This window comes from Morus notabilis, unplaced genomic scaffold, assembly GCF_000414095.1.
Source record: "Morus notabilis unplaced genomic scaffold, ASM41409v2 Scaffold966, whole genome shotgun sequence".
NCBI classification, from domain to species: Eukaryota; Viridiplantae; Streptophyta; class Magnoliopsida; order Rosales; family Moraceae; genus Morus; species Morus notabilis.
Window position 1 is genome coordinate 93754 of NW_010364907.1, and position 26723 is coordinate 120476.

Here is a 26723-nt window from a genome sequence, read left to right on the forward strand (position 1 = left end):
AGTGTTAATTTCATTTCTATTTTTAAAGTCAATATTCATAATATTTTTACGCAAAATACTAAAAAATATATAATTTAATTCATTATTTATAATATTTCTAAATAATGAATTACTAAATTTCTTATTTTTTTTGTTTTTAAATAGTTTGGTAATTATCAAAAGTATTTGAGCCAAATTTGACCTAGTATATTTATTAAAGATTTTTAATTTTAAATAAATATTTTAAAATTACATTTTTCTTAATTTGGTATCAAAAAATAAAATGGGTAGATAGAGAATTAAGTTTGTTATTAAAGTTATTTTAGTAAATTTGGACAATGACAACAGAAGTAATTATGTTAAAGTAACCCCTGAGTTGCTTCTCAAATTTTGTTGTTTGACAATAGTTTTTAGTAGCTACTAGATAAAAGCATGATTTACCAAGCACCCTGACTTGTTATAATTTCTCTAGAAAAATTAAAAGCAGCCTCTAAATGCCATACTAAACAGGCACTTAGTCTTTTCCTTGATGTAGTTATTGGATTAGAATATCATCCACACTAGTGGCATGTTTACTTATTAGGATTTGAGAATGAGAGTCAATCTCATGTGTACTTGTTCTTTTTTTATATTGGAATGAGAGTGAAATTGGTGAACACCACTCAAATTTGAGATTAAGGAATGTGATTGACAATCACAATTCTATGCCCCCTCCAGATTGGGACTCTCATTCATAATATTAACATTAAATTACTATCTTACTCCTAGTTTACTTATAAAATATAAAAGAAAAAATAAAAAGAAAAAAATGATAATTACAATCTATATTTATTATTTTATTTGTTTAATATTTTAATATTAGCCTAATTATTATTAAATTTATTATAATAAATATGTACTTTACTATGTTTATCAAAATTAATAATATATTTTAATTTAGCACATTTTAATTTAATTTTTATTTATTTTATTCAAATTTTAACAATTTATATTTTAAATAATTATGCAACTTATATTCATTATATCATCACCCTATTATTCTAATAAATTTTAATTATGATTAATGTTAGTATAATAACTACACGGTTTGTTCTTTAAATTAAAAAAAAACAAAATTTACTTAAAAGATATATTAGTACTTTTATACTAATTCATTTCAATTATGAGTGTAAATAAATGTATGAATATAATTTAAAGTGACTCTAATTCTGAATTCTGTCACTAAATAAATAACTTATTTTAACTATGATTTCTCATTCTAAATTCTGTCCATTTTTTCTGATTATGTGTAGGTAAATATGACAGAAGCCAAGCCTAGACTAGTGCTACCTACCAATGCACTTAGCAACATGGCAGTCTAGTGAATTCCCACCACTAAGAGGGCCTCGTTAGTAATTTCAATCAATTTTACTTCGGCTAAAAAAAGTAAAATACCTCTCCAAAGCATTCCCGCCCAAAACTCCCTCCCTTTCTCTCTTTCCATGTTTCCTTTCATTTTCCCTCTCTCTCTCTCTCTCTCTCTCTCTCTCTCTCCAGTTTTCTTCTCTTCTCTCTTGTTCACATTCACCTGTAAAGAATTCCAAAATTTATAGGGCTTTTTTTTTCCCCTTCTTCTCCTAGCAATGCCGGACCTCGGAAACCTATCTTTCTCGGCTTCTCTCACCGTCACTCGGCCTCCTTCCAACTTCAAATCGCTCGCCGACCCGCCCGATCCCGGTTCCGTCAAAACCATAGACATAGAGTGCAACTGGGATCAGCGCTTTCGTTTTCCGAGTCCGAATCGGAGCGAGCTCAGCAATGGCGGTGGAATTAGGGTTGTGCGGCGAAGTAGACCCAGGATGAAGGTGAACCACCGGACCAAGAAGCCTTCAAATTCGAAGAGTTTGGAGGACCATGTCCGAGATTGGGTTAGCAATACGAAGGAATCGGGAGTTCCCGAGTCTCGCTGCTCTCTGCCATTCCTTGTGGGCGCCAAGAAAATGGTATGGTTTCTTGAATTTTCTCTGGTTGCTTTCGAAATGTCGGAAATTAGAGGAAAAGAAAAGATTTTGGAATCTTGAGCTTTGAAATTTTGTATCTTTTGTTGTTTGCGAGCAGATAAATGTTGAAAATTTGTGTTCTTTCAGTAGTGATTAGTTGTGAGGTTATAGTAAACTGAATTTGCTAATAGTTTCTTGGTTTATTTTTTGATGAAAGCCCCAACAGAGAAAGATATAAACTGACCTTTGCTAATAATTTCTTCATTTTAGATCATTATTGTCACTGTTGGATACCATTTGAGTGGTAATTAGCAATCAGGATTTCAATCACTGTTTTGAATATTATTGATTTTGTTACTCTCTGTGGATTATGGTTTAAACTTGATTTTTCAGGTTGAATGTCTCGTTTGCCATTCTTTTATCTATCCTGGAGAGGAGGTATTGTGCTCTGTCCGTGGCTGTCGAGGAGTCTATCACGCAACGTGTGTAAAGGACAGGCTAGGAATCAGTAATCTGAAAAAATTTAAGTGCCCACAACATGTACGTGTGTACTTGAGACGAATTATGAAATATCTTTCATTAGCAACATGTAGGATTTGTTTCTTTCTATATTTTGATTGAAAAATGATTTAAACAATAATTTCTTTTCCACATTAAAATCTGTAGTGTTGAGTTTTTTTCTTGAAGATGAATTAATTACTAGTTCTTGGTTTTACTCTATATTTCAATAATTGATCATTGGATAGCCAAAACTAATCGTAGTTGTGCAAGGAAAATCTGGTTAAGGGCATTATAATTAATGGGATAAACGTTTATTAGAGTTACTCTCTTATATTACAAGTCCCTATTTCCACGGTATTACGTATTACTATTCTCTAGTCTCATTTGATTTGTAAGGAGTGTTAGTCTTGACTACCTATATTTCTTATTCATATAATATTTTATAAGTACGTTTCAGGAACTTTTATTTCCCAAAGTATCCATGATGGAAGAATTCTCATACATTTTCTTGCCTGAATTGCATTATTTTGCTGGGCAGGCGTGCTTCATTTGCAAGCAGAAGTCACCTTGGCGATGTGTGAGATGCGCAGTTGCCTCACATAGTAAATGTGCTCCATGGCCAGATGAAGTGATAGATTTGAAGGACCGGCCAGGGCAAGCTGTTTGTTGGAGGCATCCTATAGATTGGCGGCTGGATGGGAAGGTTTCTTCTTTCCTTCATTAGTAATGTCTTGATTACTTTACCTTTCTGAGATATCAATATTCTAAGGAGCTGTATGATAGTAAACAATTTAATGTTTTGCCAATAGTGTGCCCTACCCCTTTCTGAGCAAATCTTATTCAAACATCTTGTTTCCCTCCTAAATTTGGTTGTCTGCTAAATTATTGAGAGCGACGTAAGCGCCTATGCTCAGTTAATTATAATGGCATATGGAAACTCTGAAATTTATTTTCCATGTATATTTCTCTGTTCCTATAAATCTATATTTTTGGGTACTTTTTTGCCAACATTATACTTCTTCTATTAGAGAACCTAGAGGCTACAAATGAAATAGTTGCAAAGAAACATATCTAGCCTGTGGAGATTACGATACAATACTAAATTGGATTTGGTTGTTTATAAACCTTTCTAGTAATTGCAATAAAAGAACCCAATAACATATAAGGTTTTGCCTTATTGTTTTGTTGAGAAACTCAATTTTTTATCTATAGAAAAGCAATAATACAAGATGAACAGTTGCTTTGGCAAATGTGATTAACTAAAGAGATTGAGCGTCTTGGAATTTGTTTTTAAATCTTTTGTTACAAGAAACAATACTTTGAACTGCTACTTTTGGGCTTCTTCCTTTTCTTATTTATGATGTCATAAGGGACCATATTGAGGTTAACATGCGATTTTGAATTTCATTTTGCTTTTTTTTTTTTTGGCCTGAAAATTTTGTTTCATTTGATTGCTTCAAATGTGCTCTTTTCTATCTTGAAGTTTTTTCTTCGTCTTTATTTTTCATTGATTAGGCTTGATGACAGGACTGATGTATCTGTTGAATGAGCAGAATGCAGCTTCAACCAGCAACATAGAGGTCAGATTATGTCAAAAGTTGTTGTTCTATGCTTTTATCTTATACACTGACATTTGAATTGACATGCGATAAATTTTAGTAGGCAAAAAATATGATGCATTTTCAGTAATGCATTGCTTCCTTTCCTTACATTGTAAAAGTTGACGAGAGGATTTTTTATGATTTACAATTCAAGTTGTTTTTTTCTAATGTCCATAAACCGTCGTGCAACTGCTAGAGTTGGAATCTATCCACCATAATATCCTTCCCGATTCCTAGTTTCACATTATATATTTTCTGTACTTATTGCTTTAATATTTGAGAGATCTATGAAAAAGAACTCTTGCCTTTTTCTAACGTGTTTTTTGGAAAATAAAAATGAAAAGCCTTTTCATTGGTAAATACCCCTGAATTACTCTATTTTTGATATTTTAGGAGGTTTTCTGCCGCTTGCCTCTGCCTTACGCCGATGAGGAATTCAAGATTGACTTTTCATGGAAAGACGCAGAAAATGAGCCACCTCCATATGTTCACATTAAGCGCAGTATCCTCAATGCTGAGCTTGTATTTGCTATATTCTGATGAATTACATGTGGTTGGTAATTCGAATGTTCACTCGTACACATGAAAATTTATTGAATGATGAAGATGAGTAACAATGAAAATTATGTCAAAGCTCATTTTTAATCCTTTTTTGGCCGGTAGTTGTTGGTAAGTATTTATTCGTCATCATGTTGATAATTACAATGGGCACCAGCCTTAATGAAAGTTAGATATTTACCTTGTCAAGAAGAAGCGGGATGATACTGGTGATGGAACTGGTTGTACGAGTTGCAGCTCTGATTCTGAATGCTCTCAAGATTGTGTGTGCAGGTAATTTTGAATTATTTTAGATTTGGGTTCTGGAGTTCTCATAATATGTGCACGTATTTGCCCCTGACTAATAATTCGACATTAGAAGGGAAATTATGTCAAAACTTTAAATTCACAAAGTAGTGACCTGGCCTTGAATAAGCGACCGTAAGCTATGCCATGAAGTATAAATCACAGTAAATCTGTCCTCATGTTAATTCTTCTTATTGGACATGCTGGTTAGTTTAAATTTCTCACCATTCAATTGCTTCTCGTAATTGAGGGTTGTCAGCACTTTGTCCTGCTTGCCAATTAACTGTGTTTGTGAAGTCCTTTGCCTTAGTTGTTGTGCTATTTAATTACTACCCACCTTTTCTGTTAATGCTTTCAGTGTTCAATTAAAATTTGAAACTTCTTGTTTTGAATATAATTGCATATCTGTTCCAGCTGATTCCTCATTATGCTTGGTTATACACTGAATCATGAAACGTGTTTTACATTTAATAGGGTTCAATGCATAAGTTGCTCAAAGGCTTGTCGCTGTTCGGAAAATTGCAAGAACAGGCCTTTTCGTAAGGAGAAGAAGATCAAAATTGTTAAGGTGAAGTTATTATGTTGAAAGTGCAACGCATTCTTACTGAAATTTTATTGCTTTTGGAGATTTCTGTTTCCTTTCCTGGTCTTATTTATTTGTATATTTGGAGAGACGCTGGTTCTAAATTTTATTTTATAAGTTAATTTCCTGCAGACTGACCTTTGCGGTTGGGGAGTTGTGGCAGCTGAATCCATTAACAAAGATGATTTTATTGTTGAATACATTGGTGAAGGTAATTTCTTTCATTTTCTTTGCACATTATACCTAATATTGAAGCATTCAATTTCTCTAGTTTTGTAAATTATTAGAAGGGAAATCTTTCTTCTAAAAGCCGTGGCCCTGAATTTCATGGCTCTTGTTAGCACGACGGATTAAATCTGTTCAGACGCAGAGTGATATGATAGAATTTTCTGTTGGATAAAATAAAAGCTACGTCGGTTAGAATCTCTGCCTTTAACACCAATTTCTGTTTGTTCCACAATCCATTGTTGGTTTTATATCAGTGTAATATATTAGAGCAACTGAAGGCCGGGCTGTAATATACTCAAGTTAAAAATAATAACACATATATATATATATATATTTTTTTTTTTTTGCTTTTGGTTGATGACCATTATCCTTTTGCCATATGGATGGATACTATCATTTAGATATTAGTGTTGGAATAAGGAGGGCAGCAAAATACTAGAAATGAGAAAGCATAAAAGTAAATTGGACGTGGAAATTTAACCCCAGACAGATTAGGGGAAAACCACAGGCAAGTTTAGAAGGATTTTACTATAAAAATTGGGGGTTATAACTTTCTCTCCAAATACAAGGAAAGAACTACAAAAAGCCTCTCTTGAAACAGGAAAAAACACCTATCTAGAATCTCTATTTAATAGGAGAAAATAAGAAGAATTGTTTGAGGATGGGATGTTGGGAATGGAGGGGAGGCCTTTTATACGCCATGAAGAGGCTTCCTGGTTCTTTGAACGATCACATTCATTGAACGACCACATTCATTGAATCACCAGATTCATTAAATACCCACATACATTGAATCACCGCATTTAATGAATTGTCAAGTTCAATAAATCTCCAAGTTCAGTAATCACCATGTTCAATGAACCATCCTTTAATGATGTCAATTTTGAGCCATTTCTAACAACTTCCACTTGGAGACTTGATTGAGGACCAATCATATCTCCACAATTCTTTCTATCTTGCCATTGCCACACTGCTTATGTTTCTACTAGGTCGTGTGAGGATCTGCTCCATTCAAACTTGTCAACATTAATAGGCTTGGTCAAAGAATCTGCTAGGTTGTCCTTGGTGTGAATTTTTGCATATGAGACTAGGTCTGGTTTGAGACACTCGTCAATTTCAGAAACAACCTCATCCAGATTCTTTTAGGGCTCCATTGATCTCCCTGTCGTTGACTCGTTGTTACTAGGGCCTCTGTGTGCTGTGAACTTGCTAACTTATCTTGCTCTTGTGCGGACTTTCTTTTTCAAGAACCATAAATGCAACATTGTTGAAGACTAGATGCTCCACAAGGATGTTGTTGGTCAAGATTATGATGATTTGATCATAAGAGTTAGGTAGACTTTGAGGGCCCGTTTAGTTTGTGGGTTCAAGTTAGTGATTTTGATTCTGAATTCAAATTTTGTGAGAGAACCCATTGGCGGGAACTTTTCCGATTCACATATTTTGTGAGAGAAACACTGTAGCAGAATCAAAATCAAAATCAAAATCATGGGTTTAAACGCATGAACCAACCAGGCCCTAAAAAAGTTCTGCACATTTACTTAACTCTATCTTATACCCGAGTGAGGTGAGCTGAGAAAATAGAGTATTCATGGTGTTAATATGGTCATTCGAAGAGTGTAGAGTCTCATCTTCAAGAAGATTTTATTGTGGAGTGACTTGGCCTTGTGCAATTTCATTAGAGTAGCCCATATTTCCTTTGTTCTTTTCTTCTTTGTAATACTTGATTGTACCCATATGCTAGTGCCAAGTGTAGATTGGCAATAGCGTTGCCGTCCATCTCCTCCCACTTATTTGCATTCGCAATTTCTTTTGGCCTATCTCCAATAGCCGCTAAACAATTATCCTTTTGCAGTATTTGCCTGCAGCTTCATTTTCCACAATGTGAAATTGTATCCATTGAGTTTCTCTATTTCAAATTTCACCGTTGTTTTGTTCATAATGATTTTCTTAACACAGCTAAAAATTGGGAGTGCTCTGATACCACAAATGTCTTAAGATTAGCATCCTTAAAGGAAGGTTCATTGAACTCGGAGATGCATTGAATACGGGGTGATTCATTGAACTTGATAATTCAATGAATATGGTAATTCAATGTATGTGGGTGTTCAATGAGTGTGGAATATCAGATTTGGGATCTTCTCCAAGATACTCAGGCCATTTTTCCTTCAACAGCCTCAAACACTTCCACTCAACCGACTTTACTTGAAGAACCAAACTCTGCCACTGAAATAGCCCCAATTGTCCCTACTCCACCTCAACTTGACACTAATGATCATGAACTTCGTGTCTATACCAGAAGGAGAAGACCAACCGAGCATATAGAGGACACTATGCAGACCCGTGATTGTCAAGAACCATAACCAAGTCCTCCTGCATCCGATAATCACAATGGTATGAATTTCGTATCTCATGACTCTATTGTGCCAGTGGTTGATGACTCTAATCAGCCAATTGCCCACAGGAAAGGTGTTTGAGGGTGCACTGGTCATCCAATCAAAAGATATGTAGCTTATGGGAAGTTGCTACCATCTTACAAGGTTTTTGTGTCCAACCTTGATAGTGTGCAGATTCCTAACTCTATCCAAGAGTAATCGGAATTATTCCATTGATTTCTTCATGGTATCAGAGCCCTAGGTTTCTGAACCCTAATCCGTGCCAAACACCTCTTTCCCAAAAAATTCCCTTGCCGTACTCTCATCATGACAAAATACGGCATGGCATCACAATCTTCTTCCTTGGAAGTCACTTCTAGATCCGAGCCTAATTCTTTAGCCCCTATCGTCCCCGATGCTTCTTCTCATCTTGTGACAAATCATAAACTTCATGGCCATAATTTTCTTCAATGGTCACAGTCCGTTTTCATGTACATCTGCGGCAGAGGGAAGGATGGACATCTCACAGGCGAAATCTCTGCTCCAGAAACTACAGATCCTAAATACCGGGCCTGGAAAACTGATGATCACTTGGTTATGTCATGGCTAATAAATTCCATGATCACGGAGGTTGGAGAAAACTTTCTGCTCTATAGGACAGCCAAGGATATATGGGAGGCTGCACGTGAAACGTATTCCAGCACTGAGAATTCCTCTGAGTTATTTGAGATTGAGACTAGATTATATGATCTACGATAGGGAGAATCGAGTGTTACTCAATATTTCAACACTCTCACACGCTGTTGGCTGCAATTGGACATGTACGAGATTTATTCTTAGAAATGCCCTGATGACTCTGCCTTGCATAGGAAGATTGTTGAACAAAAAAGGACCATCAGATTTCTTCTTGGCCTCAACAAAGACCTAGACGAAGTTAGGGGGAGAATCATGGGGATTAAACCTCTTCTAACTATTCAGGAGGCCTTTGCAGAAGTTCGTAGAGAGGAGAGCAGAAAGAAACTGATGATGACAGACAACCACACTACACCCGCTTCCGAAGGGTCAGCCTTGTACACACACAATTCCTCTCAGAATAATAAGCCCAGGAAAGGACGACCATGGTGTGACCATTGTAAGAAACTTGGTCATGTGAAGGAGACATGCTGGAAAATACATGGAAAACCTGCAGATTGGAAGCCATCTAGTGAACGATATGATAGGGAGAACCATGCAAATGTTGCTGCTACAACATGAAATAATGCAGAAGTCAGTCCATTCACCAAAGAGCAACTTGAGGCACTGCAGAAAATGCTTGGTCACGTTTCCAGTTCCGGACAAGCACCACAATCCTCTGTCGAGCAACCTACCAGCCTTCTAGCACACCAAGGTATCCTATCCTATGCTCATATTGTCCAAAATAGGACACCAAAACTGTGGATAGTTGACTCGGGAGCCTCGGATCATATAACTGAAGACATTAACTGTTTCAGAAATTACAATCCATGTACTAGTCACTCTGCAGTCCGAATAGCTGATGGTTCATTTTTACCAGTAGTAGGAACCGGATTAGTCCAATTAACAAAGGATCTTCACCTTTACTCTGTCCTTTATGTCCCTAAATTAGACTGCTACTCTCAATCAGCAAACTTACTCGTAACTTAAAATGTGTGACTAAATTCTATTCCAATTTTTGTGATTTTCAGGCAGTGGATTCGGGGAAGGTGATTGGTAGTGTTGAGATGCGTGGTGGCCTATATTTGCTCAAAGAAAATAATCTCCTTGGTAGACAAGTTCATTCGTCGAGTTGTGTTTCTGAGTCTAGTTCAAATTATGTTAATCTTGTTTCCAATTCTGTTTCAGTTGAGAGTCAAGTCATGTTATGACATTGTCGCCTTGGTCATCCAAATTTTGGGTACATTGAAAAGCTGTTTCCACATTTGTTTATCAATAAAAATTCCAATTTTTACCAATGTGAAATTTGCCAGCTTGCAAAACATACTAGACATGTATATTCTAGTTTACAATACAAGCCTTCACATCCATTTTCTGTGATTCACAGTGATATTTGGGGACCTTCACGAGTAATAAATATAAATGGGACTCGATGGTTTGTGTTATTCATAGATGATCATACGAGAACAACTTGGACATTCCTTATGAGAGAAAAATCCGAAACAACCACCATCTTTCAATCCTTTCATTCCATGATCTCTACTCAATTTCAAAGCAACATTCAAGTTCTTAAAACAGATAATGCCAAGGAGTATTTTAATTCCATTCTTGGTCCTTATCTTTCCAAGCATGGTATTATTCATATAAGTTCTTGTGTTGATACTCCTCAACAAAATGGGGTTGCTGAGAGGAAGAATAGACATTTACTTGAGGTGGCTCGTGCCATTATGTTCTCTAATCATGTGCCTAAACACTTTTGGGGGGAAGCCATACTCACAGCCACATATCTCATCAATAGGATGCCTAGTCGAGTCCTAAAATTCCAAACTCCTCGTCATGTTCTCATAAAAAACTATCCACATATCCGCTCTTTTTCTTCTGACTTACCATTAAAGGTTTTTGGTTGTTCTTCCTTTGTTCACATCCACCAACAACACCACACCAAACTTGATCCCAAGTCTCTCAAATGCATCTTCCTCGGTTACTCCTCTAATCAAAAGGATACAAGTGTTACTCACCAATTACTAGGAAAGTATACAACTCCATGGACGTCACCTTTTTGAGAACCAATCTTACTTTCCCAAATCTGAAATTCAGGGGGAGAACTCGAGGGAATATCAGATTTGGGATCTTCTCCAAGACACTCAGGCCATTTTTCCTTCAACAGCCCCAAACACTTCCACTCAACAGACTCTACTTGAAGAACACTCTGCCATTGAAATAGCCCCAATTGTCCCTACTCCATCTCAACTTGACACTAATGATCATGAACTTCGTGTCTATACCAGAAAGAGAAGACCAACCGAGCATATAGAGGACACTATGCAGACCCGTGACTGTCAAGAACCAGAACCAAGTCCTGCATCTGATAATCACAATGGTATGAATTTCGTATCTCATGACTCTATTGTGTTAGTGGTTGATGTCTCTAATCAGCCAATTGCCCACAAGAAAGGTGTTCGAGGGTGCACTGGTCATCCAATCGAAAGATATGTAGCTTATGGGAAGTTGCTACCATCTTACAGGGTTTTGTGTCCAACCTTGATAGTGTGCAGATTCCTAACTTTATTCAAGAGTAATCGGAATTGTTGACGGTGAATTTTCGCCAACAAAAACAGGCCGGTTTACCTCTGGGTTTCCCGTCGGATTACCGGCTTAAGTATACGTTATGTGTAGGAATTTGATGTGCTTGTGGTATTTTTTTTTCTGTAGTAAGCAATATAAGAAAAAATACTTAAAGCAAGAAAACACACAAGATTTATAGTGGTTCACTCTTATGAAATGAAGAGCTACATCCACTGTGAAGAGCTACATCCACTGTGATTTGTTATTCCTTCTTGAGAATGTTACAATTTACAATGTGCTCTTTTGTTCTTGCTTTCTTAGAAAAGATTAACCTTTTTTTCGTATAAGGTTTCTCTCCCTTTATAGCCGAGCTTCCTTCGTTGGAGGGGTTTCCTCTGGTAGGCTGAATAAGCACTCAAGTGGTCTGTCTTTTTAGGCCCAGCCCGTAGCCCACTAATCACTTTTTGCGCACTGTTTACTTAGCCAATTAGTCTCCCATTATGGCTCTGTGCACAGCTGTAACCCTTTTCTGTCCCCCGTAGGGACGGTTTTAAGGGTTCGCATTTAATGCCTGTACTGTGGGTATCCTTTACGCAGCTTGCCACGTCAGGCTTTCCTTCAAGGAGCATTCCCCTCGTCAGTGTTTGTTTAGCCCAATCGTTCTTCTCGGTAGTGGACTTCTAGGTTGTAAGGTCGACGGCACGATCTGTCGACGTCAGATGAAACCGACGCCCTAAGTTGGGCTTCTTACTCGAGCTTTAAACGACGGAAGGAAAGGGGGTTTCAGACGTCGAGGGTTCTGCTTTGCGAGGAAAAGGTAAGGCCACGTGTCGTGTTGTCTTCCCTCCACTTGTCCTTCATATTTTCTCCCATAACAGCTACCCTCCAGGTCGAGGGTTTTCTTTTAGACAGCCTCGAGCTTAGGTTCGGTCGTCCTTCCATGCTTCGGGTGTGGGAAACCGGTCCCGAGCCTTCGCCTGTAATGATGGTCTGGATGCTTCGGATTTTCTTGAGGAACGCAACCGTCGCGTCGGTCACTTCCCTATGCTGATGTGAGGCCTTATTTTGAAAGGACGTACGTGAGCCCTCGGATCGCGCCTTTTCGTTTTCCCGCCTTTGCTTTGCTGTCGTTTGATCTGGGAAAATTACCCCTTCTGTTGGATCTCCATAAGCCTCATCTGACGGTCAGGGGTCGAGGGCCTGTTTTTCTTTAAATATTCTCTAAACCGAAGTCATTCTCTCCAAATAAATTCCTTAGAACTGTCGTTACTCTGCCTGAATCTCTCCCTGCGAATCTCCGACTTGTGTTCCCTGCTTCCTTTGGTGCATCGTGAAGCTTACTCGGTTCCAAAACTCCGTCCAGACTCTAACTTACCGGTAAGCTTTTTATTCGTTGCTTATTCGCGTTGTTGGATGATTTTACTGGCTTTCCCAGTGAATCATAGGTGTTGATATGCGAAATGTAGAGGACAATAGCTTTTATGCTTTATTCGACCCACATAGGGTAGTTTTTCCTGCTTCCTAGTTGAATGCGAGTCTGGCTTCTGGGTTATGATGAACCTTGGTTGTCACGAGCATTTGTCGTCACCATTTCCATATGAATGGTCGGCGTTATGTTGAGGTGTTTCAGCACTCGTTGTCTAGAATGGTCGTCGCTTAGAATAACCGCCATTTTTCTCTTCCTCTCGACTTAGGATTTTGACGTGGCTGCTTGTCTTTTTATTATCAGAACAATGGCCTCAAAAAACACCCGTCGAGAGGATCCGTCTGTTGTACGACCAAACTCCCTTTCTGTGGCGGAGATTTCATAGTCATCTTTCTTGTCGGACTATGACTAATTGTTGCGGGAAGTCGAGAGACATATGGCCGGCCCAGGTGATGACGGTAGCGATACCTATGACAGCGTCTGCCGAATGATCGACGAAGACGTCGACAGGAGGCCTTTTACAGGTGGCAGCGTGTGTGGGGTCGTCGTTTCTCTGGTGGATGCCCCGCTGGCTGCTACAAGTGGAGACCCGGATCGGCCTTCCTTCACAGTTGACACCGTGGCGTCGAGGGTCCGGAATAAGGACATCATCCGGGCGGGGAAGGAAGGATGCATCGACGGGAGGTGGTTCGAATACCTCATCCCAGACATGCATTTTAGGACTAGTATGCCCCCGACCGGATTCCTCCCTGTCTATACCAGGGCCGTTATTGTTGGGATGACCCTTCCGGTTCATCCATTCGTAAAAGATTATTGCCACTTTTACGGTATTTTTCCTGCCCAACTGACGTCAAATTTCTGGTACTGTTTTGTTGGCGCCTGGATCTTGTAGAACTAGCAGTTTGACATGGATCTTCCTCTGGATGAGTTTAGATTCATGTACAGATTGTGCCATGTCGCCAAGTGCGATGGGTGGTATTTTCTGAGCGGGCACGGGAGATCTTAGTCCAGATTTGGTAAGCTAATTCTGGGCATTCTCTCGTCGTCACATGGGTGGAAACCCATGTTTTTTATGATACGCGGCCCCTTTAATTTTCATCCCGACGACCGCTTGCCCCGCCAAAGGAAGGTGCAGGCGTCGTTTGGGAACATGGGTGAGGCTTTGATTTCTTTTCTTTCACCTTACTTTGCTTTCTGCTTTCTTACGCCGACAGTCTTTTTATATTTCAGTCACTCAGGACCGGCCAAAGTTTTCTGGGAACAGCTTGGCGAGGATCGAGAAGGCCTTTTCGTTTCCGTCCGAGGTTCGTCATATTGACACCCTCCTGACCCAGGCCAATCTTCGAAGTGCCGGTTTAATCCTTGATCTCCCAAACCCCGCTAATCTAGACGCCATCTGTAAATACTTTCATTTAAGCGACGAAGGTAATTTCTGTTGGTCTCCGGATCGAATCCGGATGCGGAAGCGCGTTGGTGCGGGGAAGAGGCGGATCGTGTATAACAAAAATTTTCATAAAACTTTTGAGATACTCTATAGATTATATTAATTTATGCACGAATAAATTAATCTCATTAACTTATATATATCAAGAACTCAATCAGGAAAAATACCTGGAAGCCGACTCGGATGATAACTTGAGTTCTTTGACCCGACGACCGCTTGCCCCGCCGAAGGAAGGTGCAGGCGTCGTTTGGGAACATGGGTGAGGCTTCGATTTCCTTTCTTTTACCTTACTTTGCTTTCTCCTTTCTTACGCTGACAGTCTTTTTATCCTTCAGTCAGTCAGGACCGGTCGAAGTTCTTTGGGAACAGTTTGACGAGGATTGAGAAGGTCTTTTTGTTCCCGTCCGAGATTCGTCATATTGACACCCTACTGACGTAGGCCAATCTTCGAAGTGCCGGGTTAATCCTCGATCTCCCAGACTCTACTGACCTCGACGCCGTCCGTGAATACTTTCATTTGAGCGACGAAGGTAAAACCTTGTTCTTGCCGCCTTTCTTACAATGGCATTTTGTTTATCCAAGCGTCGATTATATTTTTGTCTCGTCGTCTTTGTAGAAATGACATTTTTGAGGATCCAGCTTCCCGGCCGTCAGCCGTCTGAGGCAAGCCAGTAGCCCCCGCCGAGCCAACAACTTCTTTCTAGGGGAAAGGAGAAAGCTAGCTTTTCTTCTCAGGCGCCGAGGAAAAGGAAAGCCACAAGAGTCCCCTCGATGTCGGAGGAGGATCCTGCGCTAAAAAAGAGGCGCAAGGAAAAGGAAAGCCCCATTCCTGATGTGAACGTTCCTTTGGCGCTGAGGGAATGCGTGCTTATCTCGGGGGCCAAAATTATGGATCTTAATTTCCAAGTTCCGGACGTTTCTGACGCCAAGATTGGGGCGATGCTGAAACTTTCCCCTTGCTTCTCCCTTGTCTTCCAGGCTCTGTATGAGTCTTTTCTCGAGCCACACTGGGTTGTTGCCACTCAATCTTCTTTGGTTGATTGCCAGCGAAAGCAGATCTCCTTCCAAATTCACGTAAGACTTGATCGAGCTGCCTTTCATTTTTGCTAGTTTCGTCGCTTTGTATCATTGTTTTCTGACCTCCAATTTGTCAGGACTTAATCCTCGCCATTCTCAACTTTCTCGACATAGTTAAGGTTGAGGAGCGGGATAAATAGATGGACAGCATGAAAGTCGAGCTTAACTCTCTTCTCGATGACGCTAAGACTAAGTGTGCGAACGCCGCCGAGGAGAGAGATGTGGCCGTGGCCAAATGGCAGAGTTTGGAAGGTGAACTGGCTAGGCTAACCGCCTCGGTTGAGGACCTTACAAAACGGGTAGATACATCCGAGACGAAGTTGGCAGAAGCAATTGAGGCGGTGAAGAGACGTTTTGCTGAGGGAAGGGCTGAGGGGAAGAAAGAAGCTGAAGCCGAGGCTGCAGTAGTTTTTAATGCCAAACGTGCAGAGATTATTGAGGAGTTCAAGGCTTCTCCGGAGCTCATCGACATTTATACTAAGGATTTTCAATCCGTTGGTCAACAAATTGTCGATTTGATAAAACAAGAGCATCCTGAGTAGGACTTGGGCTTCCTTTATGATGCTCTCCCTTACTGGCGACGACAACTCTTCCCTGCCTAGTGATGACTCAACGGTTAGCGGCAAGGCCTGAAGATTTTTTTTTTTTTTTTTTTTTTTTTGCCGTCTGTAACTAATATGACATTGGTTTGAACATTTTTTTATTTCATTTATGTTTTATGAAAAGCCAGTAGATTTCATACCTTGCTCATTTGTTTATTATGCATTCGCCTCTCCCTCTTGAAGGAGTCGTTGTTGACTTTACCCCTTAGGGTCTTTGATCTTTAGAAAATTTCGTAAAATTTTTTAAGTTTTTTTTCGCCCTTCTTTGGAAGAGTCGGCGTTACCTCTTGCCCCTTGGGGTTGTCGCCTTAGAAAATTTCGTAAAATTTTCTATGTTTTTCCTCGCCTTTCTTCCTTGGGAGAGTCGACGTTAGCTTTTGCCTCTTGGGGTTGTCACCTTAGAAAATTTCGTAAAATTTTCTAAATGTTTCCTCGCCTTTCTTCTTTGGAAGAGTCGGCGTTAGCTTTTGTCCCTTGGGGTCGTTGCTTTCGAAAATTTCGTAAAATTTTCTATGTGTTTCCTCGCCTTTCTTCCTTGGAAGAGTCGGCTTTGGCCCCTTGGGGTCGTCGCCTTAAAAAATTTCGTAAAATTTTTTAAGTGTTTCCTCGCCTTTCTTCTTTGGAAGAGTCGGCGTTAGCTTTGGCCCTTTGGGGTTGTCGCCTATGTTGTTTTTTTTTACGGTCATCCGTAGATCCCTTATTGCCCCCTTTGTCTGTTTAATATACCTTGATTTTTTAAGCAGACAAGTTTATTCGAGGGGTGAATTCTTCTTACTTTTGGACAATAGTACTATAAATTCATAATTTATTTAAATTGCCAAAAATGTAACTAAGATGCGTTTAAAAAACTACATACATTATTGGTAGTACAGCTTTAACTGTTCTGCATTCCATGGATGCTGAACCTTTTTGCTGGAGAGGCTTTCCAAGATGTAGGTGCCGGGTCGCAACACTTTTTTTATTCGGTTGGGTCTTTTTCAAGTTGGGCCCAGAGGACCAGTATTTTTAGGTTTTGTACTCTGTGTTATCCTTTTTAATACTAGGTCTCCTGGGGCGAACTTTCGTTTTTTAACTTTTTTGTTGTAATATCGGGTTGCCCTCTGCTGGTAGGCGGCGAGGTGTAACTGGGAGTCGAGTCTTTTTCCTTCTAATAGGTCGAGTTCTCCATTCATGCCTTCCGTATTACCGTCGTCGTTGTAGACCACAGTTCTTAGAGTCGGCGTCTCAATTTCTATGGGCAGTACCGCCTCGACGCCATATGCCATGGAGAAGGGCGTTTCGCCCGTGGTGCTTTGGCTCGTCGTTCTGTATGCCCATAAGACCTTGGGGAGTTTCTCGGTCCATTTTTCCTTTAGGTTGTCGAGCTTCTTTTTCAGGGTATACTTTAATATTTTATCGACTGTTTCGACTTGCCTGTTAGATTGCGGGTGTATCGGTGCCGAGAAATCCTTTCGAATGCCCAAGTTGTCGCAGAATTCGTGTTGAGTCATTATCGAATTGTTTCCCATTGTCGGACACTATCGAGTGGGGGACCCCGAACCTGCACACAATGTCATTCCACATGAAGTTGGTGCAGGCTGCTTCCGTGGTTGTAGTCAGAGCCTTTGTCTATGTCTACTTTGTGTAGTAATCTACTGCGACGATGGCAAATTTAAACCCCCCAGGTGCAAGGTGTAATGGTCCGATTAGGTCAACCCCCCACTTGGCGAATGGTCATGGACTGAGAATGGAGGTTAAATTTTCTGGGGGTGCTCTAGGAATTGTGGCGTACCTTTGGCACTTATCGCAACGTCAGGCGTATTGGAAAGCGTCCTTTTGAGCGTGGGCCATTAGTATCTTTACCTCAAAACCTTCAGAGCTAAAGATTGCCCCCCAGTATGATTACTGCAGACTCCTTAATGGGTTTCTTGGAGGACCCTCTGGGCTTCGTCATCATCCAGGCACCGTTGTAGTGGCGTCGAATAGCCTCGTTGGTAAAGCAAACCGTCGTACAATAAGTTCCTGGCGGCTCTATACCTGATTCGTCTGGCTTCATCTTTATTGTTTGGCAACTGTGCATCCATTAGGTATTGGATGAGTGAGGTCATCCAATTTTCACTTATTTGGACGATTAGCGTCTCAAGTACCTCTTCAATGGTCGGCCGCTCTAGTTTCTCGATGGGAACGACCCCTAGTGCGTCGGAATCTTTCGAGGATGCGAGCTTTGATAGAGCGTCGACGTTTGCGTTTTCAGCTCGTGGTATTTGAAGTATCTCGTAGTTTTTAAACTTAACGAGTTCTTCCTTTACTTTCCTCAAGTACGCACCCATTTTCTCGCCGCGCGTTTGGAATTCTTCTTTCACTTGACTGACGACCAGTTGAGAGTCGTTGAAGATGTTGAGCCTCTCAATTTTTAGGTGAATGGCCAATCGCAACCTTGCAAATAGCGCCTCGTATTCTGCCTCATTGTTCGACGCTTTGAATTTAAATCGAACCGCCGAGGTGATCTTGTGGCCTTCTGGGCTGATCAACAAGACGCCGGCTCTTGACCCGTTGTCGCTCAACGCTCTATCCACGTAGAGCTTCCATTCTGTACTCTCGATTTCTTCTGGCTCGGCGGGAGCCGGTCTATGGGAGAACTCGGCCAAAAAGTCAGCTAGCGCTTGGCCCTTGATCGCCGTTCTTGGTGCGTACTTAATGTCGAACTGGCTTAACTCTACCGACCATTTGAGAAGTCGACCAGAAGTTTCGGGTTTTTGTAGCGCTTGTCTCAACAGATGGTTTGTAAGAACCCGTATTGTGTGAGATTGGAAGTAGTGCCGAAGTTTTCTTGAAGCTATTATCAGGGCAAGGGCTAAGCGTTCCATCTCGGTATATCTTGACTCGGCGTCGAGGAGTCTTTTGCTTACATAGTAAATTGGTAACTGTACCATTTCTTCTTCCCGTATTAACATGGAGCTTACGGCGTACTGGGATACGGAGAAGTAAAGGCTAAGCTCCTTGTCGGGGTTGGGTTTTGACAGGACTGGGGGCTTGCCCAAATGCTCCTTTAATTTCTAGAAGGCCTCTTCACATTGTGGTGTCCACTCAAAATGCCTACTTTCTTTTAAAGCATCGAAGAAGGGGACGCATTTGTCTGTTGCTTTTGATATAAATCTGTTTAAGGCGGCGACGCATCCTGTCAACCTCTGTACCTCTTTTGGTTTAGTTGGGGACCGAATATCCTGTAATGTTTTAATCTTTTCAGGGTTAGCTTCTATCCCCCGGTTGCTGACCATGAACCCAAGGAACTTCCTTGACCAAACTCCAAAGGCGCATTTGTGGGGATTTAGCTTCATGTGGTATTTTCTTAACACACCAAACATTTCACCCAGGTGGTCGACGTGTTGGTTGGCCCTAACACTTTTCACAAGCATGTCGTCGACGTAGACTTCCATTGATTTGCCGAACTATTGAGTGAACATTTTATTTACGAGCCTTTAGTAGGTAGTCCCCGCATTCTTTAAGCTAAAAGGCATTACCTTGTAGCTGTAGAGGCCCCTGTCGGTTATGAAGGATGTATGCTACTCGTTGGCTGGATGCATGAGGATCTAGTTGTACCCGGAGTAGGCATCCATGAAACTCAGTATTTCATGCCCTGCTGTGGCGTCGACCATCTGGTCTATTCGAGGGAGTGAAAAGCCGTCCTTTGGGCAGGCTTTGTTGAGATCGTTGAAGTCGACGCGTGTCTTCCAGCTCCTGTTAGGCTTGACCACCAAGACGGGGTTTGAGACCCAACGCGGGTAATGGGCTTCCCTGATGAACCCATTGTTGATCAACTTGTCGACCTTATCTTTCAGCGCCATCATACCTCTCTGGGTTCATCGGTCGACGCTTCTGGCGCTTGGGAGGATATGAGGGGTCAACGTTCAGGGAGTGATACATAACCTCGGCATCGATCCCTTCCATGTCGGCATGGTTCCAGGCGAAGACGTCTAAGTTCTTTTTGAGGAAGTCTTCAACCTCAATCTTGAGTGAGGGGACTAAGCTTGAGTCCATTTTTAGTACTTTGGTTGACTCGCCTTCATCAACCCGGATTTCTACCAATTGCTCGATGAGTTGGGACCAGGTGACCTCCTATTGAATCCTGGGATCTATGTCTTCAACAGTGCCGTAGTAGACCATCCTGGCCTCCTATCGCTTTGGCTGGTCGTATCCACGGAAGGCATTGGAGTATGGAACCCTAGCTTCGTACTGGTTGTTCTTCATTTCTCCTACGCCGTTGGGGTAGGGAACTTGACCTTCTGGTGGTGGACGAAGGTTATTGCCCTTAGCGCCTGAAGGGTTGGTCTCCTGATTACAGCATTGTACTGAGAGCCCTCTTTTATTACCACAAAGTTGGCCATTGTCGTGGCCTGTCGGGGTTTTTCTCCGGCGGTTATGGGCAACCGGATAGTCCCCTGAGGGATGATGGAGTCCCCGGTGAAATCGTACAATGGCCTAGAAGTCTTCTCCAACTGCTCATTTCGGATCCCTATTTTTTCCAAGCAGTCGGAGTAAAGGAGGTCCACCGAGCTCCCATTGTCTACCAGGATTCGGCATACAGTGTGGTTCCCAATCATGGCTTCCACTACTAATGCGTCATTGTGGGCGAAGTGAATTCCGCTGACGTCGTCCTCATTAAACGCCATGTCGGCACTGTTATATCGTGGGGTTTTTGCAGCAGAGACGCTCCAGAATCTTTCCTGATAAACCCTTATGACCTCGTGGGCGTAATCTTTCTGGGATCTCCTCGAGTCTCCTCCTATATAGGGGCCGCCGAGGACAGTTTGTATGACGCCGATGGGTTCTCGATCCTCGGGACGTTAGTTCTCCTCTCGGCGTCGACTGTCATTCTGCCCACTGTGGCTATCGTTTCGAGGTCTCCGTTTGACTTTGAACTCCTGTAGCCTTCCCTCGCGGATTACTCTCTCGATTTCATCTTTGAGGTCGGCGCAATCGTTGGTGTGGTGGCCGACATTGCCGTAGAACCTGCAGAATTTCTTCTGGTTCCTTCGGCTGGGATTTGTCCTCATCGGCTCTGGACGGCGCAGCAGATTTCTGCGGCCGACCTGATTGAAGACCTCTTCGACTCCTACTGTTAGTTCGTGGTAGGAATCGTACCTTTGAAATAGCCAAGGCTTACGGTTCTCTTCTTGTCTTGACTTCTTGGCTTCCGGAGCACTCGGCGTCGCAGCTGGCTGCTTGTCTCCGCTTCCTCCACCAGGACATTTCTTTCCATCCTGCTTTGCTGGCGTCGACCCTTGTTCGGTCCCTTTGTTCTTGTTGCACCTGTGCTCGGGGTCGTTTGCGTCTGCCTCCTCGGCGTTGATGTATCCTTGCGCTCGCGCAAGAAATTCCTTGTAGTTGGATGTGGGCTTTCGGTTCAGCTCTCTTTTGAAGGAGGTAATTTTCTTCTTACTAAATAATGCCCCTATCAGGGCCTCTCTGTCCGTTATGTCCATCGTGGCGGCAACAGTTTCCCCATACCTCGCAAGCCATTCTCTTAATGACTCGTTCGGCTTTTGGTATATCGTCGTTAGGTTCTGCTTCGGGGGGACATATTTCTTAACCCCTATGAATTGGAGGAAAAATGCTTCCTTCAACTCATCCCAGCTTGAGATGGAGTTTGGTCTCAGCGTCCGAAACCATCTTCGGACGGAGTTCATCAAATGGTTCCGGAAGGCTCGGCACATAATTTTCTCGACATACCCGTGTAAGAGCATGTGCCCCCTGTACATTTCTAGATGATCGTCAGGGTCCCCTCGACCATCATATGGTGGGATCGACGGCGACCTGTATTTGTCGGGGAGAGATAGCGCCATTATCTCTTCGGTAAATGGGTGGTCGTGTGTGTGGCTAGGTGTGATGTCGACGTTTACCACCTCAGCCACTCGCCCTATGTTCTTTTTCAGGCCTGCTACGTCCCCTGTGAGCTTCTGCTCTAGGCTGGCCATGCGCTCCATGATGGCGCGCGCCTTCTCTGTTGAGATGGCCGAGCCAGCTACCCTCGACGCCTCTGCCTTTTGACCGTTGGGTCCGCCTCTTGCCTGCCCGCCTGCCTGTACTGACATTGAGTCTCCCGGTGGGTTTCTTCCTGGGTTCTGGGGTAACACCTCGGGATTTCCCCGACCTCTTGGTATCAGGTCCTCGGGAGCTTGGATCCCGGAGGCCCTTAAACGGCCGCCGGAGGATTGGGAAGGTCGGGGCCTAGACTGGTCCCTTTGATTATCGCTATCCCCGATCTCTTCTAAGATATGCGGGCGGTCACCAGGGTTGGGATTTTCAGCCATGGTAGGTCCCAGCGGCCTCGGGGCGTCTTCTAAAGGTAGGATAGAGTTTCTTCCATCCAAGCGTTCGACCACGGCCATTAGTCCACGTACCAGATCGGTTAGAGTGGCTAGTTGGGCCTGCATCTGCACAGGATCTGGCCGCGGCACGTTTGGGGGCGGGACCTCATTTCTGACCGGGGGCGGAACCTCCTCCACCCCGTCATTCACCGGATGAGTGGCGGTCTCGTCCATCTGGCTGCCTTGGTTGTTGGCCTCAATTCTTCTTCTTGGAGGCATGCTTGCTGACTATGTTGTTGTTAGGCGTCAAATGCGTTCGGTCCTCAGCGGAGTCGCCAATTGTTGACGGTGGATTTTCGCCAACAAAAACAGGCCGGTTTACCTCTGGGTTTCCCGTCGGATTACCGGCTTAAGTATACGTTATGTGTAGGAATTTGATGTGCTTGTGATATTTTTTTTGTGTAGTAAGCAATATAAGAAAAAATACTTAAAGCAAAAAAACGTACAAGATTTATAGTGATTCACTCTTATGAAATGAAGAGCTACATCCACTGTGATTTGTTATTCTTTCTTGAGAATGTTACAATTTACAATGTGCTTTTTCGTTCTTGCTTTCTTAGAAAAGATCAACCTTTTTTTTGTATGAGGTTCTTCTCCCTTTATAGCCGAGCTTCCTTCGTTGGAGGGGTTTCCTCTGGTAGGCTGAATAAGCACTCAAGTGGTCTGCCTTTCTAGGCCCAGCCCGTAGCCCACTAATCACTTTTTGCGCACTGTTCACTCAGCCAATTAGTCTCCCATTACGGCTCTGTGCACAGCTATAACCCTTTTCTGTCCCCCGTAGGGGCGGTTTTAAGGGTTCGCATTTAATGCCTGTACTGTGGGTATCCCTTACGCAGTTTGCCATGTCAGGCTTTCCCTCAAGGAGCATTCCCCTCGTCGTCAGTGTTTGTTTAGCCCAATTGTTCTTCTCGGCGGTGGACTTCTAGGTTGTAAGGTCGACGGCACGATTTGTCGACGTCAGATGAAACCGACGCCCTAAGTTGGGCTTCTTACTCGGGCTCTAAATGACGGAAGGAAAGAGGGTTTTAGACGTCGAGGGTTCTGCTTTGCGAGGAGAAGGTAAGGCCACGTGTCGTGTTGTCCTCCCTCCACGTGTCGTGTTGTCTTCCCTCCACGTGTCCTCCATATTTTCTCCCATAACAGGAATTATTCGATTGATTTCTTCAATGAGTGGTGATTCAATGAATGTGGTGATTCAAAGAAGGTAGCCTCTCTATGGCGTATATATAGGCCTCCCCTTCATCTATTCCTAACATCCCATTGTCAAACAACTTCCAATAACTACTACTTGTAGGCACCCGTTGACAATAAGTGAACTAAGTAGGCTGAAACAATCATAACTTTTTTGATCGGTTTAGTAGTGTTATCAAAAGTATTGTTCCAAATGACAATTGTTTTTAACTGGCCACTGGATTTTGATAGTGTAACTGTGCATTGCATGATTTGTATCAAATAATTGGGAATCAGTCTTGGTGTATAAGCATATTATATATATATATATATTTATATGTAGAAATTCATTATCGTGTGTCTCTGAGGCTTAAAACCAAGGCTAGTACCCTACTATTGTTGCATTGGTCCTAAACGTCAGACTTCAAAGAAGTGATAACTGCAACAAATGGACAAAAACCCAAATGCGTTCTGTGTATGCACTATGCACGAGTGTGCATTAACTTATGCCCTGTTTATTTCAACAACTCAAATTGTTGTTTAGGATTCAAATTGGTGTTTGGGAGAGGAAAATTGAAGGACAATTCAAATCATTAACAATGGTTCAAACCCTTGATTTTTAGAATTCACCAACCCCTAAATTCTAAATTTTTAACAATCCAAATTGTTGTCAACAGTTCAACAGTTTTAGATTCTGCTTTTTTTCTCTCTTCAATTTCAATCTTAAAAATTGTATAACTTATTCGTTTTAATGCGGATTAAGATGATTTTTTTTTAATGTGTTCATAATGAAGAGAGGAATAAATCCCCACCCATATTACATATTTTTTTAATGTAAGATTTTTTACAAAACTGTAATGACTGTTTTCAACACTTTATCCAAACACAATTCGGATTTTATTTCCAATTCAAATTACAATTTATTTGCATATCCAAACACTGGTTCAAATCGCAATTAAACTCACCATAATTCAAATTTTACAGTTCTAACAAAAAAGGTTCAAATCTCCACAGTTTGAGTTGTTGAACCAAACAAGCCCTTAGATTTCCATTGCGTGACCTGGTTGGACATTGTTGTGTCTTCAAGGTAAAACTTACTTTCATTTGTTGGAGTAATTAGCAACTAATTGGACATGGTTGTGTCTTCAAGGTAAAACTTACTTTCATTTGTTGGAGTAATTAGCAACTAATAAGCCTGATGTTTAGTTTGGAACATGAGAGAGGTTCTGATTTATAGCGTGTATAATCCCATTTGTAACTGGCCCCATAAATAATTGGAGTACAATATTGGAGAATCACCTTTTCAGTATTTTCCATGCATTTCACAGCAGTTTTTAACTTAATATCATGTTGGGTTTATTTCCCCTTCCTATTTTACCATTTGAATTTAAAATTCAGGAATTGCTTATTGTTTATTATTTGATTTTTCTGCAACCTTTTAGTTCTTTCTTAAGTAATTACTTGGTGTTTCAGTTATCGATGACGCTTTGTGTGAGAAGAGGCTTTGGGATATGAAAGGCAAAGATGTGCATAATTTCTATATGTGCGAAATTAGAAAGGACTTCACAATTGACGCAACTTATAAAGGGAACTTATCTAGATTTCTAAACCACAGCTGTGATCCCAACTGTGTCCTGGAAAAGTGGTTAGTGAATTTAACGTTCACACCTTTATATCATTTTGGTCCCTGTAATAGACTGGTTTATTCATTTGTCTGCAAGTAATGGAAATGAATATTTTTGACTTATATATTTCAGGCAAGTTGAGGGGGAGACACGTGTTGGTGTATTCGCGGCTCGAATGATAGCAGTTGGAGAACCGTTAACATACGATTACAGGTACATCAGAATTCCTAGAAAGTGGTAGTTTGAATTTCTACTTCCACTAGTGTTGGATTTCATGAAATACGGATCACAGTGAAAAACTTGTTATTCTATGTAGCAAGTCTTTGAAATTTGCTATTTAAGGTACAAGATCAAACACTAACCGTTTCTGGACATGTATCACTGTAGATTTGTTCAATTTGGACCTGAAGTGAGGTGCCATTGTGGTGCTCCCACTTGTCAAGGCTATCTAGGAACCAAAAAGAAGATAGATAGGATGGAAAGTCAAGTGGAACTTTGCTGGGGTTCGAAACGAAAGAGAAGAAAGTCTTGCAACAAGAAATCTGACTGTATAGTAGCCTTGCCAAATTCACTTTCGATTTTTCCCATAGTGTGAAAAAGAAACAGAAAATTAACCAGGAATAAGGGAATCACGTCGATATCATCCCCATTGAGCTTTTAACACATTAGAATGTAGATTTTATGCTGCAATCTACCATTGATAATTGTTGTAAACCGTTTACCATATATTTTTTCTAATAGGCCCTGCATCATTGTAAGAGATTTGTCCTCCCAAAGTACTTGTTTTCATATGTGAGAATTCCCCATCTAGTATACTTTAGATTTTTGCTTGAACATCTAGTTACTTAATTTGGTTCCATCATCTGTTGAAAGACAATGTAACAACACGTTATCTCTGTTACTTATTGGCATTGAGTTAGAAAATTTGGGGTTTCTTGAAAACACAGTGACAGCGTTGAAAGAGCTAGAGTCAGAATCTTCTAGAGATTGAATATTTATAAATATATATTTTTGTTTCATAAGATTTTTTTTTTCAATTCTCAGATTAAGAGTTTGTTTTAAGTGTTGGCTTATGCTGGGGAGGCTTGTAGAGAGTAAGATTCTCACATATTAGGTAAAAGTTGGGCCGTCGGCCCAGGCCCAAATAGAAATTCTGGGCATGTAAAAGCTTTAGGCTCAAAATCTCACCCAGAAAGTTCAAGTTGGTCCGAGCCAATAGTGATGAGTCTCATGTTCGTCTGTTTATTTAGTCTGGTCTAAACTTGCTATTTTATTGATAAATGATTAGGAAATATACTATTTAGGTTATGATGCTTGAAAAAAAAGAAAGAAAAAGTAACAAGAAAGATTCTTGTGTCTCTGCGGTTGCTTGCGTGGCATCATATTTGTATTAAAGCAAGACAGAATTTAGAAGGAATGGTCCTTATGACGATTGCTTGACTTCTTCACTGACTTCTTCACGCTGATTTGATGGGAAGGAGATGAACAGATAACTTGATAGTTTCTCATTCACTCATGGATGCAGCAAAGATATCCTCTAATTGATAGTTTGAATTTGAATTTTGCGGGAAATCTTAATATGATTTGCCTGAGAAATTAGTCAGTCTTCACCACCACTATCCCATCATCTCTATCCACTATCTACGATCTCCAATGATTGTACGTAAAATGTCATCTCAAACACCACCAGGATAATTGGAGACTAA

General features: G+C 41.3%; 1 protein-coding gene across 1 annotated transcript; it reads left to right on the forward strand.

Annotated features, from left to right (window-relative positions):
* The first annotated feature begins 1540 nt into the window (after positions 1 to 1540).
* LOC21391925 (histone-lysine N-methyltransferase ASHR3) lies at positions 1541 to 25866 on the forward strand. The gene is made up of 11 exons (XM_024171545.1): positions 1541 to 1961; positions 2352 to 2498; positions 2998 to 3162; positions 4013 to 4039; positions 4454 to 4562; positions 4792 to 4891; positions 5378 to 5471; positions 5619 to 5697; positions 24866 to 25037; positions 25150 to 25230; positions 25405 to 25866. Exons 1-11 carry the CDS (start codon positions 1602 to 1604, stop codon positions 25610 to 25612), a joined length of 1542 nt encoding a protein of 513 aa, XP_024027313.1. The 5' UTR covers positions 1541 to 1601; the 3' UTR covers positions 25613 to 25866.
* The last annotated feature ends 857 nt before the right edge of the window (positions 25867 to 26723 follow it).